Consider the following 22,174-nt stretch of genomic DNA (forward strand, 5'->3'; position numbering starts at 1 on the left):
AACAACAGCGGTGTTAATTTCAGGCATATTTTATTCTTATTTTTAGTACACAGCAGATGAGTTTGTCTGTATCCTGACAAGGTCAAACAGTGGGGATCACTGAAGGGTTAAAGTGGTCAAAATGTCAAGTTAGATCAAGTTTATTCCTCCAGTTTTTACGTTACTGAGAGGCTAGAGAGAGAATAACACTCCATCCATTGCAGGTAGACACTTCATATGCAAACATCTGTGCCCAACAATCATGCAGCATCAGTACAAAAATGGAAAATTAATGTCATCAACACCCATGGGTATTATATCCCACTCTTCCCTGCGATGTTTTCCGAGGACCTGCAGTAGATCTGAAAATGCAGAGGGAGCACCAGAGCGCCAGAGCAGAAAGGTGGGATGGAAAACACAATCCCACAATTCATTTTCTCAGGTTTGAGTACATTTTTGAAGCCGCGGGGAGGGATGCGAGCCTCCTCTAAATTGCCTTTGATCTTGTTGTAGTGGGAGCTGTGCTTCTGTAGAGGGCAGGCTTCTGAAAGCATTGGTTCACTGTTGCATCACCACCAGTTACAGCCATCATAGATTATATCATCCACTTCTTTTTGATGTGTTTCTTGGTTTGTGTGTCTAAGTGTGTGTCTGAGGGTCATGCGTGTTCATATGTGTGTGGCGTCTGTCTCGGTCCAGGGCACCCGAGAAGTTGTTGTGTGTGTGTGTGTGTGTGTGTACGTGGCGGGCTTTAAAGTGATTGAGGCCCCGTGAAGGGCAGCTCTTCAGCTACTGATCAGAACACAAGTGGGCAGTGGTCACAGCCTGTGAAATGAATAGATGTGCGGCAGGAGAATAAATGAGTTTCTGATTCATTTCCTCTGTCAGATGAGAGCAGAGTGACTGCTGAGAGCTTGTTCACACACACACACACACACACACACACGCACACACACAGAAAGAGAGAGGGAGAGGAGGGTGAGGTGAGGCTGGCAGGATGCTGAAGGTCTCTCCGGCTGCACGTGCCCTTTTCCAGGTCCTCTTAGTTTTCAAGAACCGCGTCCCTGCAAGACCAGAATACAGCAGAGCACAAAATGTGAGAGGAGCATACAGATACGTCTCTCTTCCCACATTCAGAGAGACTCTCTATCTGCAGTGCACAGCCCAAACTGTTACTGTGCTCCCTGTCCTCTCAGTGCCTTCTTCAAAAGTACCGAGCGAGGGACGTGGCAAAAATATGTAAAGGGAATAGATGTGCTGCAGCTGTTCTCATGCTCTCCATCTTGTCTCTCTCATTATTCTGCAGAACGTTATAAACAAAACAACCATAAAAATTCTCTGACAGGAACATGAGAAGCATGATGAGCAGATTTGCACTCCCCAGTGTTGCATAACACATCTTTCTCTCTCTCTCTCTCTCCTCCGTCTCTTTCTCTCTCTCAATGTCTTTTTTGCACTGTATCTCTCTTTCTTTCTTGGACATGGAGCTTTGTGTTCTATAAGTGGCTCACTTATAAGCGGGAAAGTGAATAGTGGCTTTTTCATGTGCTTAATGTACAAAGTAAGCTCTGGTTTCTTTTGCCTGTGAGACCTGCTCCCCATGGAGAAACAGTGTTGTCATTAAAACGGCTGGGGCTTTGCCAGCCCTCAGGTAAACCTTATATAAAAAGAGGAGAGAGCTTGATGCATATTTTTCTTCTCAAATTAACCGAGCGCCCAGCCCCTTGTTGTATTGTAAATCCATGATGATGATGATAAAAGCCACAGTGCTGGCGTCAATGCAGCAACAAACGCCACCTAACATCATTCTCCTCTTTTTTTCCCCCCCCTGCAACTCCCGGGGCTGTTTCAGCATTAGAAATTATTGATGTCTTTACTGCCTAGATAAAAGTCTTTGACAAAAACTGTGGGTAGTTATTGTTCCACTGAAGCTATCATAATTAGAGCAGAGCGAGACAGGTTTGTAGCTCTTTGAGATACAAAGTAAGTATGCATAAATATACTTCGTCCATTGTCTGATTTTTTTCCTCCCCTTTTTACCTCATTTCTACAAGAGTGCTGGATACCTTCCAAGTATGTCTCTGCTATTTTTAATGTTTTGCATGAGAGGCTTTTTGGATCTGCTGCCTTGTCACGCACCACTTAAAAGTTTAAAGGTTAAACTCAAAAAGGGAAGCTTACCTGTAAGATGTAACCATCATCTGTACATATATATTTACTACATCCTGTTTACTTTCTGTTTAGATTAACTAGCAATACTGTCTACACAAATTCGTTTATATTTTAGGTGAATATTTCAACCTGCAATATTTTATGTCCTAGATATAGATATTGCTTTACTTGTGTGATTTTCTTTTCTTTTTCACGGATATTTAATGAGCATTGTTAGAGGGTGACAAAGATTTTCATTGTAATTATTGTGCACATGATCAGAATAAAGAACTTGAACTTGGGTAAAAACACGAGTAGTGCGTCTGTGCTTCCAAATGGTTGAGCTGAGACATTCCCGAAGGATCACAACATAAATCTTAAGGTTTGCAAAAATAAAAAGATTTTCTGTTACACAAAGTTATTGGTCTTTTTTAAATTTTCCTGTGATATACCAGACAACTGACCCTTTGCTAAGCCTCAGATCGGCCACTTAGCAACCGCAACTAAGCTCGGGAGGCCTGTCGAGTTTTAAGAACAAGGGAGAATGTCAAAACAATGTGCATAATATGAAACCTGCAAATCCTACAGCAGATATCCTCATAGTTTAGAGGTGTGTGTTGTATTTTTCGCTATTTCAAAGCCAAAAGGCAAGATGAGAGATGTCGGACATGGCTTTAACAGAGTGGAAGACCTCACTCACAGTTGAATTCATTAAGATCAACAAAAACTCCTCTGTTATCTCCAAGGTAAGATGCTAACTCACGTTAGCTCACGATAGCATGTTAGCAAACAAAGATGGTTGAATTTATTTATAAATCATTAACATTTTAAGTTTGAATTAGGTGGTCATACATTATTTGAGGCACTTTGCGTTTTAAACAAATGGAAATGTGTGATAATTCAGTTCTGATAGCAATGGGCTACACTACAGGGAGTCATAACCAAGCGGCAACCTCCGGGGCTGAAAAATGAAGCTAACAAGGAGATGCCAAAAACTGCAGTTCTTTGAACAACTACTTGAGGCTGGCTGCAGAAACCAGTGGGTGACGTCATGATAGCTATGTTCATTATCTGGTCATATTAATGGTCATAACAAAAGGTTAGCTTAAATAAAAACAATTTACTGGTTCACTCTGCTTTGCAACAACATTTTTGACCCTGTTTATGCTGTCAGTTGTCAGCACGTGGGATGAATGAGCTTTACCCTTTATTTTAATGTCCTGTTCATTCACAGGACTTCTCAGACAAATTACAATGTGAATGTAGCTCCCAAATGCATATTGTAGTGCTTTCTGTCTACTTCTCTCTGTTAATTCAGAAACATAATATTATTTCAGAAATTTGCTATTGTTTCCTCTGAAATAAGAACTAAGGACATAAGCAAATAAATGATGACATACAGTCTTGACGTACCATCATTGCATAGAACACAGTTAGCTGTTTTCGCCATCTCTGTAGGCTTTTAACAAAAGCTCTATTTCCATTGTCCGATGTGCTTTCCGTTATAATACATCCATTGGTTTCCTTACTTTGAGATTTGATATGCGCTCTTTTAATTAAGAAAACGTCATCTTACTACACCCTCTCCTGCAATGCCACCTGACTAGAGAATTACCGCCACATTACATTTGCCAATTTTCTAAAAAAAAATTGGTGAAAATTTGCACTACATTCGGATGGAAACCCAACTACTGATATCACTGTGAAGGCCGCATTGACATGCTACTGTAGATGCAAAAGCTTGATAGGCTTGACAGCAAGGGAATGGGACTTAGCAATTTTTCATCTTCAGTTCTCCAATATTATTCAGATTCAGAAGAGATCAGTATGGTCAACCTCATAAAACCTGTTGTATGATGTTACATGTACAGTACAGGCCAAAAATTTGGACACACCTTCTCATTCAATGCATTTTCTTTATTTTCATGACTATTTACATTGTAGATTCTCACTGAAGGCATCAAAACTATGAATGAACACATGTGGAGTTATGTACTTAACAAAAAAAGGTGAAATAACTGAAAACATGTTTTATATTCTAGTTTCTTCAAAATAGCCACTCTTTGCTCTGATTACTGCTTTGCACACTCTTGGCATTCTCTCCATGAGCTTCAAGAGGTAGTCACCTGAAATGGTTTCCACTTCACAGGTGTGCCTTATCAGGGTTAATTAGTGGAATTTCTTGCTTTATCAATGGGGTTGGGACCATCAGTTGTGTTGTGCAGAAGTCAGGTTAATACACAGCCGACAGCCCTATTGGACAACTGTTAAAATTCATATTATGCCAAGAACCAATCAGCTAACTAAAGAAAAACGAGTGGCCATCATTACTTTAAGAAATGAAGGTCAGTCAGTCCGGAAAATTGCAAAAACTTTAAATGTGTCCCCAAGTGGAGTCGCTAAAACCATCAAGCGCTACAGCGAAACTGGCACACATGAGGACCGACCCAGGAAAGGAAGACCAAGAGTCACCTCTGCTTCTGAGGATAAGTTCATCCGAGTCACCAGCCTCAGAAATCGCAAGTTAACAGCAGCTCAGATCAGAGACCAGATGAATGCCACACAGAGTTCTAGCAGCAGACCCATCTCTAGAACAACTGTTAAGAGGAGACTGCGCGAATCAGGCCTTCATGGTCAAATAGCTGCTAGGAAACCACTGCTAAGGAGAGGCAACAAGCAGAAGAGATTTGTTTGGGCCAAGAAACACAAGGAATGGACATTAGACCAGTGGAAATCTGTGCTTTGGTCTGATGAGTCCAAATTTGAGATCTTTGGTTCCAACCGCCGTGTCTTTGTGAGACGCAGAAAAGGTGAACGGATGGATTCCACATGCCTGGTTCCCACTGTGAAGCATGGAGGAGGAGGAGGTGTGATGGTGTGTTTGCTGGTGACACTGTTGGGGATTTATTCAAAATTGAAGGCACACTGAACCAGCATGGCTACCACAGCATCCTGCAGCGACATGCCATCCCATCCGGTTTATGCTTAGTTGGACGATCATTTACTTTTCAACAGGACAATGACCCCAAACACACCTCCAGGCTGTGTAAGGGCTATTTGACCAAGAAGGAGAGTGATGGAGTGCTGCGGCAGATGACCTGGCCTCCACAGTCACCGGACCTGAACCCAATCGAGATGGTTTGGGGTGAGCTGGACCGCAGAGTGAAGGCAAAGGGGCCAACAAGTGCTAAACACCTCTGGGAACTCCTTCAAGACTGTTGGAAAACCATTTCAGGTGACTACCTCTTGAAGCTCATGGAGAGAATGCCAAGAGTGTGCAAAGCAGTAATCAGAGCAAAGGGTGGCTATTTGAAGAAACTAGAATATAAAACATGTTTTCAGTTATTTCACCTTTTTTTTGTTAAGTACATAACTCCACGTGTTCATTCATAGTTTTGATGCCTTCAGTGAGAATCTACAATGTAAATAGTCATGAAAATAAAGAAAACGCATTGAATGAGAAGGTGTGTCCAAACTTTTGGCCTGTACTGTATATATTGCTTTGAGTTAGGGCTTCACAAAACAAAATGGTGGGGACATCTTGCAGTCTCCATTACCTACGGCAGAGAAACACTTTACGGATAAAGCTGTTGATATTCTATGTTTTTTATGTTCAAGTCCAAGTAATATTGTAAAGCTATAAATTGTAAAATTGTAAAATTGCAAAGCTTGTACAGCTGGACACTGTAGTTTTTTAGAAAACGTTACTCTAACAGAAACAGATTGTGCATTTGTCAGGGACTACATTTTCAGGCATGGACTAGTACACATTTTGTGATCACCTACGTATATATGGCAGCCAGACAGTGTGCAATATGTATGACTGACTCAAAATAAACTAAAATGTTCATCACAATAAAGGAACATGTCTCCCAGCGTAACAGTGTGGCTCACTGACGTGTTTTGAGGTTTCTGGAGCTCTATGCCAGTGGTTCTCAATTTTTTTTTCCCTTTTCATGTAGCTCAGGCATGTCCAAAGTCTGGCCCCACGGACTGATTTTAAATGACCCTCTGTTCTAAATATACTACATATGGCCCACCACACAATATTGGTTAATCAAGCAAGATCATTTTGCATTTTTTCCATTCACCTCACGATGGCAGGACTGTCATACAGTTTAAAGGCATGCACCAAGCACAGGTGGAACTAGTGTGTTTTCATAAACAGACGGTACACGACAGACAAACAGTTACCTATCGGCAGACATTTTCTGAAAGGTAGCAGAACAGCACAGGAGTCTTAATTCAACAGTGAGGGCTGCAGCTTTCAGGAGTGGTGGAAATTTGAATACTTTTTCATTGAAAGATTAAACAGTTGCATGTTCACATTATCCAATCTGGACCCCATACACAAAAGTTTGGACAGCCCTGCTGTAGCCTGTTTGAAATATTTTTTTCAGCCAGGCATCCTCTGACCAGTGCGTAACATTTTTGCTAGAAAAAAGCCTATATCAAGAGGTACAATACAGCGCTGCACCATCGGTGTATGATTTACTAAAAAAAACAAACTTAACTAAACTAAAAACACTTAACAGCAAATGCTATGTTTCAAATGTTTTGAATCATTCACGAATTTCATGGCAAACCAATTTTTTTTAATCATGAAATAACTCTGAGACAACACATAAATAAACATTTCTTAAAATATCTCACAGACCCTCTGCAGTATTGCAAAGTACCCCTACGGCTAGACGTACCCCCATTTGAGGAAAACTCCTCAGAGCAACATCAGGTGTTACACAGACAGTACTTGTTAGTACAACTAACTCACTGTTAGATTTGGATTTGTTGATGATAAAAAAAAAAAATATAGAATATCATCATAACAGTACCAAGATGTAAATGTAACAAGATAACTGAATGTGACTTAGTGTACCTGGCCCTCTCCATGGAGTCCTTGGCCAGGTAGATGTACCAGTAGATTAGGTTGAAGAGGGCGAAGGCCAGAGGGAAAAGGATACGGGCGTACTTGTCGATGGGGCTGGTGCCGGCCAGCTGTGGGATTTGAGGAAAAGCTGAGCCCTGCTGGAGGAAAATCGGCAGCGGTGGAGTATCTCCTGGCTCACTGCGACACACTGAGTGGTTTCTCCTCTTCAGGCCTTCCTGAGGGCTGCAGTCCGACTGATGGGAGCAGGGGTGATGTGGAGGAAAAGCAGAAAGAGATGAGATGTTAGTATGGTTTTTCTACTCAGTGAGAAAAAGGGGGGAAAAATAAACAAACTGGGAATTTTCAGCCAGCAAGTACATGTGTGGTGGTTTGAACATGTTGTAATCATGTATATGTGGCTGGAAGTTATGTTGGTTCCCACAGGAGATTTCTTTCACTGGCATGCCAACATCCCTATAGAACGCAGCAGGTAGTTCGCTGGATGCCCATAGGATGGTTAGGAGATTATGCAGCGAGGAGAGCTGGAGTTCTCTGTTCTCACACTGAGGCTATTTTTAAAGCATCTAACCATGAGCCCTACACGTGAGACAGATCCCAGGAGGATGCTGTGGTGGCTTACTGTATTAGCATAAAGCATATAGCTAGAGATGAGAACACTACAACAGCACATATTACTATTTAATGTGTGGAGTGCCCTGAATGAGGAGAATGGAAGAGGCAGGGTGACTACTTGGAAATGCATAGAAAAAGACCTCCTATCTGTGGCATGATTTCTCTCTCTCTCTCTACATTTGAGTCTGGAGCTGCTGGCTTCCTGTTCATTATCAACATCACTGCATCAAACTCCCTGCAACAGTGAGGAGTCTCTGTACCTGCCATTATTAGCTATGTAAATGCATTTCAGATGCCATGAGATATGATCGCACGCCTTCTTCAAGTGATAGCGTAAGCTGACGTTATTTTACACCGAGCTTAAGAACAAAACCAATTCAATCAGCTCTTACAGAAAGCCTGTCTGTAGAGATGTTTATTATACCTGTATATAACCATGTTTTTTTTCAGCCCAATAGAAAAACATAACATATAAGAGATCACTTTCTATAATTTTTTCCATTTTTTTGATTTTTTTTTTTAAATAGTTCAGCATTTTAGAAAATACTTTTTCACCCATTTGCTGAGCATTAGTCTTTATGCTAAATATGTTGCTACAGCCAGCAGTTGGTTAGCTTAGTGTCACTGTGTGATCTGTATGGGGAAACCCAGTTTCTTTTACGACTGTTATGCTGGTTATGATAGGATTAGGATCAGGATAGCCCACTGGTCAGGGGATAGGACTTGAACAAATTGGTTTTCCAGTCACACTTTTGCTGTGTTCACACTACAAGCGTCAATGCAACAGCATGACCAGCTACAACATCACCAAGTTACTGCTGAATTGTTGGTCAAACGTTCGTTAACGTGTACGTTGAGACGGGCTTGTGTGTATCTGCTACTTGCCACAAAGCCACTCAACTGAATGTCATGTAAAGCTTGTATTTGATCAAAAAAATATGTCTGAGCCTCATTTTAACATCACATTTCAATACCCCATTGCATCCCTGTCTTAACTACAATGCATATAAAACTTGAATAGCATCAGCTAATTTAGCTATATAAAACAGTAACGTACCACAGCTAGAAATGAGACATCTAATTGGTTGACGCTTCATTGCATCATTGGAGCACTAATAAAGTTGAGGCCAGCTCAACTTTGATTTGTAGCATTTGTAGCTTCAGTTTTCAGCTTCATGTCACCAACTTCCACTGAAAATGACTCGTAGTCTGTTGCTCTGTCGCTCGTAGTGTGAATGCAGCATTAGCTTAGCATTAAGACTGAAAACAGGGGTAAATAGCTAGCTAAGCTATGCTAACGTAGGCTCACAGCTACTGGCTGGTGTTAGCTTCATGTTTACCATACAGAACTATTTCTGTAACCTTTAAAATACATTCAGTATGTTGTGTCTTTAATGTATTAGTTTTACTTAAATATTACAGTGTTGCCTGAAAAATAGGACTATTTCCCGACATACAAGGCTACTATTATATTTCTACTCTTAAAACCTTTTTTTTTTTTTTTTTTTTTAAGCATTTTAGCCTTTATTGACAGGACAACAATGACTCAGTCTATATGGGGTGCACACTCTATCAGGTGTGCTATACAGTGCCCCTTAAAAACTATTTTTTGATCAGCACCTTACTGTGCAATGGCGTCCAACATTAACACAAGATTTTCTGCCACATGTCACGAGAGACTTGTACGGTTTTTTGTTTGCTGTTTGTTTGTCTGTGGTATTCTGTTAGGCTGACATCACATATTTCAACACACCAGTCAGAGTTTTGCTACATTTAAATCTTAATGTAATGGACGGTTTCGTTTTTATGCTGCCAGCAGTGTCTATCAAATGTGAAACCACACCCAAATAATCTGAAGAATGAAATTTGCTGAAATTCTGACGGTTGAGCCACAGACTCTATTAAGGAAGTGGGTGTAGCCTCCAGGTCTAAAACATGACGCCAATGGTCCCATTTAGAGTAAAAGAGACAATGAAGCAGGGATGGGCTTTAGCGCATGGCTAACTTGTGATTGACAAGTCACTACAAGAGTCTAAATGTCTAAATCACTTCAAGACAGCAAGATGGTAACGGACAACATGCCAAAACATGCTTCAAAACGTTACTCCACAAACCAGTGGGTGACGTCATGATGGCTATGTTTACTTGTTTTACACTGTCCATGTGCTGAACTCTAAACCTATGCTCAAAATGATGCTCATTTAGTTATAAAAACCCTGTTTTCAGGGGCTTTAAAATTTTAACATACCACCTACCAACTTCAGTTTTATGTGTAATATATGAATTGAAAGAGCAAAAATAAAATTAGAAGTTCTTTAGTATGTGCAAACTTAACTAATAAAACTCACTTACTTGTTACTCTGGTTCTACAAACACTGATATAAAATTGGCACAGAAAGGTGTTAGGACATCTGATACACTCAATTAATTGATCACCATGTTTTAATAATGACATTATCATGAAGTCAGCTTCTCACCATGTCATCATCATCATCGATGCCAGCAGCCATCACCTCAAGCTTGTCTTGTCTAGCTTTCTGTTTCTTCAGACGGTTGGCCTGGAGGGTGGCAAAGTAGTTTACTGCTGCAAACTCGACGAGCGCCGACGCCACAAAGGCAAAACACACAGCAATGAACCAATCCATGGCGGTGGCATAGGCTACTTTGGGGAGTGACTCACGGGCGCTGATGCTCAGGGTGGTCATGGTCAGCACTGTGGTGATGCCTGGAGGGAGCCATGTATTTATGAAACACACATGGAGAAGTATTACATCAGATATGATTAGCATGTATGAAATGGTGGGAAGAGGGGCATACCAGCAACTGTGCGTGCAGGAACAGACTCTTTGTTGATCCAAAAAGAGACTTGTGACAACACAACAACCATTATAAGAGGGATGTAGGTCTGAATGAGGTAGTAGCCCAGCTTCCTCTGGAGGTGGAAATGGACCACCTGCACAGAGTAGTGACCTGCAAGATAAACAGCGCGTGTGAAGAGAGCAACCCCGAGGGACAGAGCAGGATAGCACAGAATGGATGCCCTTGCCTGACCTTGAAACAGAAAAGCTGCTGAGAGAAACATATAAATATATTGCTGCTGTTAGAGCTGGAACAGCCCGCTAACTGTAAGACAGCACATGTGTGAGACAAGAGGAAGGAGGAGAGGAAGGATGAAAAGGAGGAGAGAAGGAGGAGGGAGCACAGCAGACATTTGGAAATGGGATAAAGTCAAGAGGAAGGAGCCAGTGAGGAGGGGGCAGGAGGAGAGCATGCACTGTCACAATGCGTAACACTGCCCTGCTCTGTCTAAACACATGCATGCAGACATTCACAGACTAAAAACACGCTGCACACACACACATACAGAGGTTTCCTCTTTTTCTCTCCATTTTTAAATGGGTATCATCTCTGTGTTTTGGAGCCTGCCTCATCCTTTACCTCTCTATTCCAGGAATCTGCTGGGTTCACAGCAGGGGAGCACTTCTTCTTCTGGTGAAAAGAGAAAACACACACACACACACACACACACACACACACACACACACACACACACTACACCATCCTTCCTCCCCTCTGTCGGTGCATTCACTGGGCTTTAAACCCCATAGTTCTTTTTAAAGGCACACCGTACGCATTAGGCCTGACCACTTAAGCATCTTACACTAGATGGCTGCTCAAGGAAGTCTTTGCTTTTACACTGGCTCTAGTGTGGGGGAGTAATGGACACTAGTGCAGAGTTTGAAGAAACTCACCTGACCTCTCTCTCTCTCGTCTCAGATTCATCAGCTCATGACAGTTTTTTTTAAAAATGAAACTTCTAAGTGCAGGTATGACTGCGACAGAAGCGCAATGTGATAGCTGACAGTGAGCATTACCTGTGTTTGATTTGAATATCTCGCTGGACAAAGTCTGTCCCACCAGGTCATACTGCAGAAGACTTATGGACTCGGGGGGACAATCGACAGATGCTATTAGTCCCTTCCTCCAACTGAAAAGGATTTCACTGCTTGTGTAGGCGTCTAAAGATGCAAAGGCAATCAGAAAATTTTTTTAAAACTTAAAAGGTAGACACATTTATGAATCTGGACATTATTCTTCTCTCTTTTTATGAACACATCTATTATAGACCATTTCAAACTTGACAGCACTGAAATTACAAATGGGTTCTTTTAAATTCCTGTTGGATTTTTTGCAGTGTATGTGAATGATATCAGCTGACAGGAAATTAACACAGACCCAAGCTGCTGCCCAGCAGGGCAATTTGAGTGAAATGGCTTGTACTTACAGCTTCCAAACCTGAGAGGACAGGAATGGCCGTCCATGGGGAAGTCCATCAGCCTCATTGGACACTCTGCACTGATTGTCAGTCTAACAGCAAGAGAATGCACAGATATGGGTAATCTTTTTTTTATAAAGCTAGTGTCCACAAATGGCCCCATCAGAAAAGTACACAATGCATGATCACCTCATGGTGTAGAGAACAGTCCCATTCTGCATGATGCGGAAAAGTTTGTTCGGCGTGGTCATGTTATGAGAAATGGACTTCTTGGAGTTTCGGAAGAAAGTGTCTGGCGTCCAGATCTTGTCCACCATGCGGTTGTTCAGCCGCAGGATTTCAGTGGGGCCCTCGAATTTTAGCCGCTCGTCAACCCACATCTGACGGAAGAACATGTCCATGGTGTACTCCTGTTGCATGAACATGACATTTTTAGTGGATGTTAGACTTTATTTTCTACGATCCATACTACCCTAAATTTTAGCTTTAAAGGTCTAGTGTGTAGGATTCAGTGGCATCTAGTGTGCCAAGCATGTAGGAAAACTATGGCAGCTGATGCGAAAACACAAATGGCCTATGTAGAGCCAGTGTTTGATTTGTCCTTTGTGGAAGACTGAAATAACATAGTGGACTCTGAGGAAGAGAATGTGCTCTGCATGTAGATATAAACAGCTCATTCTAGTTACTGAAAACCCAATGACTCTATGTTTCAGGAACTGGAAAACGTAGTTATTATATTATATACCATTTCTGCCCATAGATGCCCCTAAATCCTACACAGTAGACCTTTAAACTTAAATCTTTGTACACTCCAAACATGCAGTCCCTGTCATTCATCAGTGTGCATAATAAGCTAATGGAGAGCCATTTCAACTTGCAGTGGAAGGTGAGAAGAGATGACGAGGCAGTGATGGATGCCACTCATCCCAGATAATCATTAATCAATCCATTCAGCCATTCCCTCTGTCTGACATGTTGTCATATTGATTTAGAGGCCATCAATAATGGAGTTATAAGGCTGGTCAAACAGATTAAAGCTCATTAGATGGTCTCATGGCAGATTGCCCATAAGGCAGGCATTCAGTGGTCACTGAAGCGCTGTTATCTCCCACAGTCAGCACATTTACATCTTCTTACAGCAGTAGTATCTTACCATCTCGACATCTGATACAGGTCCAAAGCTGGTGACAAAGATGTCTGTTTTCACCTCCGTAACACCACCTGCAACAGTGATTAACAACTGTACACAAAATGCACAAAAATAGTCTTGCACCATGTACTCAATTTACCTAAGTCTTTAGGAGCAAGACTTTATGATTAAAGTCTGAATTACCTCCAGATCCAGGTCGCAGTCTGTTGTCATAACCATCCAAAAGTCGATCCAAAATGCGAGTGATGTTGTCTGAGAAAATCTTCTCATTCCCACTTACACTAGCTGGACTGCAGAGAAATAAAAGGTTAACCTCTCAGGCACATGGTATTCTTACCCATGTTCATGCAGAGAGGAAGACTTACCTTATCCAGCAGATAACAGTAACAACAGTTAATGTCAGGAGGGCCATCCTGAGCAGTATGTATCCCCAAATTTGCAGTCAACTCTCTGAGCAACTCATACTTTATATTAAAAACAGAGCTAGAGTCCTTTTTGGTGTTGTTAAAGTGAGGGGTTGGTATGCATACTGACACCGGAGGTACTAAGTCAAGAGCAGTAATCTAATTAACAGATTAGTAAATCCACTCCATTTTTAGACAAACAGTGAGTTCTAACGGCTTCATTAAAGCCAAAATAAAAATAATCAAAACAAAAATAACAAGTTAAGTCAATGCAGCTCACCAGGTTACAAAACATGTATCTCTGATATCTATCTTATCAGAATTTATATTCTTGTTGTAGTCCATTGTGTATGACAGCAGATGGCGCTGCGGCCACAATGTTGTTCACAACCGGAAGTGAAATCCGAACTGAGAGAAGAAGAAGAAGTTTCGAGAGAGTGAGGGGCAAAACAACATGGCGAGAGATAACACAACTACGAAATACTTATACTAATTAAACTTGAGCTGCCTACAATAACAGTCCTTTAAGGAGTCGTAAAGATAAAGTGTTAGCATAACTTCTCCGTCAGTCACACGCACTGTAAGTTAGTTAGTCAGCTGACGTTAGCCGACCTGTCAGCCGGTGAGAAGCCGCAGCATGTCGGTGCACTTCGAGGAGAGGAGTGGTGTTGTCCCCTGCAAGACACCCTGGGGCTCCTGGTACCAGACCATGGAGGAGGTTTTCATCGAAGTCAATGTGCCTCATGGGACTTCTGCTAAAGAGGTCAAGTGTCGTTTGGGATCCAGAGACATCGAGCTTCATGTCAAAGGGAAGGAAATAATTAAGGTAAACACCCAGTCAACATCATCTTAACCAATAGAAGTGAAGGTAAATGGGGAAGATGCGAGATCCTCTTTCCTCACATATTTTCTCTTTGCACTGTCTGAATCTGTTGTAATGCAGAATGTAAAAAACAGGATACTATTTGTTGTCGATCTGCTGTCCCACTGTAATACAAATGTTAAAGGTCCAGTGTGTAGGATTTAGTGGCATCTAGTGGTGAAGCTGCAGAACTGAAACCTCTCCCTTGCACCAAGGTATAGGAGAACTATGGTGGTGGACGTGAAAATATGAATGGCCCTATCTAGTACCAATCAGTATGTTTACATGCACAGTTAAGTTGAGCTATGGTTATAGCATGACCAGGCCACTTAATTGGACCACAGTCCTTGTCCCAGTATACTTGTCCAGGAGGGTTTATTGACCAAATTTCTTGACCAAAATATGTCCAACTCTGCTGCGACTGGTGGCAGTACGCCCCCTTTCAGCTTGTTAGTATTGTATTAATATTCCAGTAGACCTATTTCAGCACAGACCAAACAATCAACAAACAAAATAGCTATGGTTAGCTATCGCCAAACTGGTATCATGGTAGACAGCTTTATAACATTTAGGCTTTGTACATTTGGGTCCTGTATACATGCAGGAGTGAGAAGACTCCCTGTTGCATCATCTGGGTGTGGTAGAGATTCGATTTAGATGGTTTCAGTCAGACTAACATGTTCACATGTGTTATAAAAGTCCAGTTTTAGTCAGACTAACACAAAAAAATGTTTTTCTCTAATGTCATGTAAGCATACTGTTTGGTTTGTCCGTTCTGGGCCACCGTCCATAGATATAATGGCTGTTGATAAAAACGGCTCATTCTAAAGTATTGAAAACACAACAATTCTTTTTGTCAACTTTGTCGGGTAAAATCACTTCTGGTAACGTTTCATAGCAGTGCAGAGAACTGCTCGGGAGAGTGCCATTTAAGATTGTTTTGTTCAGTAAGTCAACACGTCAAAATGCCAAAGAGCTTCTATGTGACTGGCTATATGACTGGCAAGCTCATTATTAGCAGAGGCTTGGCGAGTGTAAAGTACTTTACTCATACTTGTACTTGAGTCATTTTTAAGCTAGTGCGAAGGTAGTAGTAGCATAAGACAACCTAAGGCATGATGCAAGGCCGATAAGGGTGAGTTTTCTCTCATATCTTGTCTCTTAAACACCAGAAAGGGCTTCAGAATAATCCAAGGCCATGTTGGCCTCAGTATTTATCAGTCGAAATGTAGTTCAGTGTTATGAAATTAACCAGAAAGGATGAAAAACTGAAGGTCCCTCAAGACTTTGCAGTGTACAGACCACAGGATACACAGCACCTTTCCTTTAAAAAAAGATGGCTGCAATGTAATGAAGTCGCATTGACTTTGGTTACACTGTTTGTGCCAATAGATGCCGCTGAGCCCCACACACCAGGCAAAAATCTGGTAGAGAAACATGTCTTTGCTTTGCATACAGGCTATAAAGACTTAAGGTTTTCAGATCTATAAAATTATACACTGAAAGTGGGAGCACTTGATTTTTTTGAATACTAAGTGAACACATACATTAACATCTCTTCTTTTTACACTCTGTCAGGGTAAGTTGTTTGACACAACCGTGTCTGACGAGGCCACATGGACATTAGGTAAGCTGCATGCCTCTAAGCAACATGCTCATTAACTTCGACTGTGATGTACAGAAGCCACCCTTATCTCACTCCTGTTTACCTCTCTTTCTGCTCAGAGGACAAATGTCTCATCCGGATCGTTCTGATGAAGACTAACAGAGAGGCAGGGAACTGCTGGTCCTCCCTGCTAGAGGGGGAGTACTGTGCAAACGCCTGGGTCCAGGACCAGATGCAGAGGAAGCTCACACTGGAGAGATTCCAGCGGGAGGTTAGTTTAATTAAGTGCCCACTGAAGGGTCGTGGTGTATGTTGCCAAGACATTATTACAAGTCAGCAGACGCACACCTGTCTCCCTCTACATATGGCCACATCAGTGTGACTCTGTTAGCCAGATAGATACCTCTTTTTAATAAGCCACCCCTAATGAATGGCTTAGAAGATGGAATGGTAAATGGACCTGATTTTACACTACATGTCAAATTCACCCATTCACACACACATTCGCAAACTGGTGGCAGAGGCTACCAAACAAGGTGCCACCTGCACACATACACTGATGTCACAGCCATCAGGAGCAATTTGGGTTTCAGCATCTTGCCCAAGGGATTGATTAGTGGACAACCCACTCTACCTCCATAGCCACCTGCAAAATCTCTCATATTAGTTGTGACTAATAGCTTTATTGATGGTTTATAAATGATTTGTAAGCTATTAATAAATGTTCATAGATTTCTTACTTTCTAATAAGCCATCAAGTCTGTGGTGATAAGATGCCAATAAATTATTTTTTTTCACTAATTGGCAACCTGTTCTAATCAATGTATTTTAACTGCTTCATAAAGCACTAGTTAATTATTTATTAACAATTAAATCAATGTTTAAAGCTTTTAAACCCTCTTATGTTCCTTATTAGAAAGTGGTACTGCCAAATAGAAACTTGATGACATCACTTTGCCACAAAAAAAAAAAGTGAACAATGAATTTATGCTCAGAGCATTACAGATATTGAGTGCAGGTTTGTTTGAGTATTGTATGAATGAAAATGCACGCTAGCCTTGATAGGTGGCAACAGGGTTCCAAATAATGATTTACTTGCACTCTTCTTTGCTAGAATCCAGGATTTGACTTCAGCGGTGCAGAGATATCTGGGAATTTTGCTGGTGGTGGTCCAGACTTTTCCAGTTTACGGAAGTGACCGGTGTTATGATGCCAAAAACATGTTACATGCTGGAGATGTCACCTCACCTCTGCCAAATGAACACTACTGAGGACGTCGTTGGTGTGTAGAGGACCAGTGGATTAATCAGAGCTCCTGAGAGAAAAAGATTGGCCTTCAACTTTAACACCAGGTGGTCTACAAGACTGTACTGTTCAACAGAGACTCATCTGGCTTGTTTAGGCCTGATTTGACAAGTTGCGAGACTCAATATACAGGCAGAACGATTTAAAGAAACTGTTTTATCTGGTTGTAAGAAGCCTTTGTGATGTCTTTTAATAATGAGAAGAATGCACAAGCAATAGCTTTTCAATAAAGTTTTATTGAAAGGTACAAGAACATAGGTTAACGAGATGGTGTATTCAATTAGCCATTTTGAATTTGAGAACACATTTTATTTTTACCACTAAAGGAAACTTCTACTAGACGGGGAAACTGGCAAAGAAAATGCAATACAAATTCCAATCCACATTTCCACTGCAACAACCTTTTTTTTTTTAGTGTTCTCTGCATAATTGACAACTGAAACCAATCAATACATGTGGTACTTCACTCTGTGTACACAAATTAAGAATTGGTGAAAGCAACTCATCTGTAACCACTTATGACATTTCAGCTCTAACAGTATGGTCAGCCATACAGACACGATCGTCAGTAGCCTCACTTCACTGGAGAAAACCAGAGCTCCGTCGTTGTATCAAAACAAAAACAAAAAAATCATCACCTTGGGTAGGAGTGTGCATTCAGGACAGTTTAGCAACCTAGGGTGGGAGTTAAGGATTTCGGGCCCGATTTCTTGGTTATATTTTTGCTGTTCACAAAATCCTTCTCCCTCCTCTTCCACATGGTGGACTGAGGACCTAGGTGGTTCTATACTTAGTAGCTTAAAACCAGCAACCCGTTCCAGGGAAATACCAAACACCTTGGTACGGATTTTTAACAAGAACATACTGTACACTTGTGCAAGCAACTCAACCAGGAAAGTAAAACTTAGCAGGATGGCAGTAGATAAACCTTTCTGACGAAGCATTACTCCTTGTCATTGGGGCAGGTAACATACAGTGTGCTTGATGAATGAATGATGGTGAAACAAAGTTAGGGAAAAATAACATTTTTAGCTTTTCTTTAAAGAAATCCATCATCACAGATGAAGATCTGTAAGGAAAATAACTGGAGCTGTACGTGGGTGACCATACAAAGGTTGAATCCAATCAGAGAAAAAAGATCATCTGGGGACAGCTGTAATTTTCCCCTGCATGTAAGGTCACCCGTTCGTACCTCCAGGTTTAACAAGCTGACTCAGGAATGGTGGGAAGATGAGTGATCTTATAGTAGCTGTGCTTCAGCTGACGTGCAGTTCTTCCCGAAATAGTCCAGCGAAGCCTCTGGCCGTTAGGCCTGGAGCACCTGGTGGTGGCATATTCAACCAGGCATTTTCCAACCAGCTCTCGCACACAAATCAGGTCCCCGTCTCTGATCTGCAGAAAAAAGAAAACAAAACAAAAAAACCACCACACACCTGAGTGTCTGTTCTTTAATGCAATAGTAACCAATTTCCACACATACTCACAAACAATCTTTGGGCTCTGACCAAACATAACTGCCAAAACCAGAAAGATTATTTATGAGTTGTCAATTGCAGAACACATATTTAAGATTGTTGACAACTGGTGCTTACATTCAGCTGCTGCTGCAGACTGTTCAGGACCTCTTGTATTTTCTCAGTGTGCTCAGGATCATGTTGTTCCTGGGCCTCATAACACAGGAGAGCCATGGCGAGCATAGATGGCTGCAGAGAAACAGAGAGGTTCAGCTTTTTGACTTTTAATCAAATGGTTAGGAAAGCAGAACAACTGGATCACTTTGACATTATGAAATAATCTTATACAATATAATTCCAACTGGAAATAGGCCACCGTTAAAATGCTGGCAGACCAGTTGTTTTGGCCTACCTTTATTTTGGAGAAGACAAACGAGCAGTGACAGGCTTTCAGCTGAGCCTCCAGTCTCTCAAGACTCAGTATCTTCTTGCTGTAAAAAGAAAATGCTTTTAGAGTCTAGATGGCAACTTATTTATAAGATGGATGTGAGGCAGAGCTCAAAAGATTTGCGATCAATCTTCCCATGTCAATTCAGTGACAAAAATGATTTATTTTAACTTAAGCACAACAAAGTCATATCACTGATAATGTTTTGAACATATTTCTATATTTGTTTTACAACACGTCACATGAATCTACATGATTTCACATAGGACTGTGCCTTTTGGCCTTAAAAACATTTTTGGCTAGTGTTCTCTTTAAAGCCAAATATGAGAAGACACATTTTAGTAGAGTAAATATAATCTTGTTGAGTCATGGTTCAGCCCTGCAGGTTGATGTGACCGTCTGTCCTTACCTCTCAGCGTCGAGCTGCTCCTGGATGTGGCTGTGAAAGAGGCGGAGGAAGCGGAGGGCAGTGGGGGCCTTCACCTTCCAGTACAGCTTCTCCATTATGATTTTCTCCATCCTCATCATGTCAGACACTGTAAAGCGATTCTGACTGATGCGGATCAGTTCGTTGGCTAGAGGCACGTTCTTCTCCTCTTCTGCGGACTTCACGGCAATGTAGAAGCAGCAGAGGCCCACGCAGGACAGGTGCTTTGGTTGAATCTGTGGAGGACAGGAAAGGGAAATTAGATTATGCAACAACCTTTATTACGTCTAGTCAGCGAACATGATGCACTTTTATGGGCATTAATGGATTTACAAACCTTCATTACAGAAAGGAATCGATCCAACAAGCTGATGGCCAGTGAGAAGGTCTCTGAGCTGAAACCAAAGAACCTGGTCAGAGACAGCAGGTCCTTCACCTCCAGTTCTCTCAGTTTGGTGGTCATTCTGAGGCCATTGTCCTGGGAGCTCTCGATGAGCCTCAAGCCGCTCAGCTTTGGTTGATAACGGCCCTCCAGATCTGTCAGGGCCTTCAGCTGAACTGCAAAGGGCTGGGCTCCGGGTCCTGTCACTGTGTCAATCATCTGTGCAGATAGGAAAGAAGAGCTCAATAATACTGATTCATTCTAGCAAAAAAATCTTTATTTTTGACTACAAGTCTCAGCACTGATAATGTGAAAAGAATAACATGGATATGATGACAAAGCAGGTAGACATAACCTGTTTCACTCTGTTGTAAGATTCAAATAAGTTACAAATTTGCATCTGTGAACTGAGACCAGAAAAAGACAGCAGCTGCATAATGTTAAGATAGCCAAAGCCAAGATGATATCTAGCCTTTAATGGTATATCAGCCTATCTCCTCCTCCTACATAAAATGTCATCTCTCCAATAGGGCTGCAACTACTGGAAATATTTTTTGTCAGTTCATCTGATGACTATTTTCTCATTTAATTGGTTAGATGTTTGATCTATAACATGACAGAAGATGAAAAAATGTTGATCAGTGTTAACAAAAGCTTAAGATGGCGTCCTCAAAAGGTTTTGTTTTGTCCACAACTCAAAGATATTGTGTTTACTGTCAACAGAGGAGAGAAGGAAACCAGAAAACATTCACACTTGTGAAACTGGAATCAGAGAATTTTGACTTCTATTCTTTAAAAGATTATACAAATCCATTGTCTGTTCATCAAATTAGTTGGTGAAAATGTAAGAGGGACAGCTAATTAATTAATTCATTGTTGCGGCTCTACTCTCCAATGTTAGCAGCTGGGGAAAATACTATTTGAATGAAATGTAAATGACATCTAATGGTTGGTTCATTTTAAAACAGCTGTACTGCAATACAAATGATTTTTTAGCACATTTCAGCATATCACCTTGATGTTGTTTACTAATAAGAATAGACCTGGACTGGGGATATGAAATGCTCAGGAGTAAGTGAGACATGGGAGTGTTTCCAAATGTGTAAGCTATCGAGTAACAAGCCTTCCCCCAACAGCTGTCATTGAACTGGACTCAACTGGACTTGGCAAAGGGTGGTGCTAACTTACAACATAGGTACATAACGGGGGCAGGGACATGTCAAAGTTTCTCACGTGTTTAAGGAGTATAATATCATATAACACTGATTTAAGTTCCTTAAAATATATAAATAATTGTGTTTTAGTAACACGTTTGATAGCCAGGGCACATGATCAGGCTTTACATCAGAGAAGCAGGCCATGTGAGTGGCACAGCAGGACCTGCGTCATGTCGGGACATGTCCCTGCCATACACACCAATGGAGAGCTAACACAGAGCCTAATGACAACAACCACAAGTCAGATAACACAGTTTAACAAATAAATCAGTGGCTAATACTACAAGACACAACACAGCGGGTGTTAAATCAGTTTAACGTTGTGCTTTATGACGTCGAAGGGGAAATGACAAACTAATCTGACGTTAACGTAACCATTAGCTAACGCTACAACCGCTAAAGCTAACATTAATTTCCAACGTTCACAGCGTTAGTTTAGTCTCTTTTCAGCTACGGACAGCCACTTAACGACGTGTTACAAGGTTTTAAATCCCCAATCCCACTTAAGCTTTAACATATAGTCAGTTAACATGATATAGAAGCAAGATTGGTTAACTTACCTTGGACGAAGTTACGTTGTCTTTAATGTAAGGAAAAAACAGCGATGGAAAAAAGCCTCCACACGCTTTGGATAAGCGAGTGAAAAGAGGTTCAAAACACAAAAACGTGTAAGTATGTACTTTCAGTTAAGAAAGTTTTAAGCATAGGTTAATTTCTGCCTATGCACACCCCCCTACCCTTGGCGTAAGGCGACGGGGAAAAGGGCAGTCTGTGTATTAATGCGGGCATAAAACCAAGCCCATGACCAAACATGGTGAGCTTTCATTGGTCATCGACGGACGGCCTTCCGCATTCTAGATTTTGATTAGATATATTTCCAGTCATTCACAATTAAGTCCCGCCCTATAAGGATTAGGGGGCCAATCACAGGGAAGGAGGGGGGACATGGCCGTGACTTGCTATCCACTGTTACTTCATTACTATACTGGCAATAAAATAATGTTACATTTACA

The 22,174-nt window shown here is 41.3% G+C and overlaps 3 protein-coding genes across 3 annotated transcripts; 1 reads left to right on the forward strand and 2 right to left on the reverse strand.

Annotated features, from left to right (window-relative positions):
* Window positions 1-34: 34 nt before the first annotated feature.
* gabra6a (gamma-aminobutyric acid type A receptor subunit alpha6a) lies at window positions 35-13,836 on the reverse strand. The gene is made up of 10 exons (XM_049585192.1): window positions 13,741-13,836; window positions 13,240-13,346; window positions 13,060-13,127; window positions 12,096-12,316; window positions 11,916-11,998; window positions 11,506-11,649; window positions 10,448-10,600; window positions 10,108-10,355; window positions 7,007-7,251; window positions 35-1,043 (listed from the first exon to the last, which is right to left on the reverse strand). Exons 1-10 carry the CDS (start codon window positions 13,803-13,805, stop codon window positions 1,022-1,024), a joined length of 1,356 nt encoding a protein of 451 aa, XP_049441149.1. The 5' UTR covers window positions 13,806-13,836; the 3' UTR covers window positions 35-1,021.
* A 50-nt stretch (window positions 13,837-13,886) lies between these two features.
* Window positions 13,887-17,790, forward strand: nudcd2 (NudC domain containing 2). The gene is made up of 4 exons (XM_049585194.1): window positions 13,887-14,286; window positions 15,901-15,949; window positions 16,048-16,199; window positions 17,043-17,790. The coding sequence occupies exons 1-4, from the start codon at window positions 14,098-14,100 to the stop codon at window positions 17,124-17,126; spliced, it is 474 nt and encodes a 157-aa protein (XP_049441151.1). The 5' UTR covers window positions 13,887-14,097; the 3' UTR covers window positions 17,127-17,790.
* Window positions 17,450-21,935, reverse strand: ccng1 (cyclin G1). Its single transcript, XM_049585193.1, has 6 exons — window positions 21,722-21,935; window positions 19,900-20,163; window positions 19,545-19,798; window positions 19,100-19,178; window positions 18,826-18,936; window positions 17,450-18,625 (listed from the first exon to the last, which is right to left on the reverse strand). Exons 2-6 carry the CDS (start codon window positions 20,161-20,163, stop codon window positions 18,434-18,436), a joined length of 900 nt encoding a protein of 299 aa, XP_049441150.1. The 5' UTR covers window positions 21,722-21,935; the 3' UTR covers window positions 17,450-18,433.
* Between the last annotated feature and the right edge of the window lie 239 nt (window positions 21,936-22,174).

Source organism: Epinephelus fuscoguttatus, linkage group LG9, assembly GCF_011397635.1.
Source record: "Epinephelus fuscoguttatus linkage group LG9, E.fuscoguttatus.final_Chr_v1".
NCBI classification, from domain to species: domain Eukaryota; kingdom Metazoa; phylum Chordata; class Actinopteri; order Perciformes; family Serranidae; genus Epinephelus; species Epinephelus fuscoguttatus.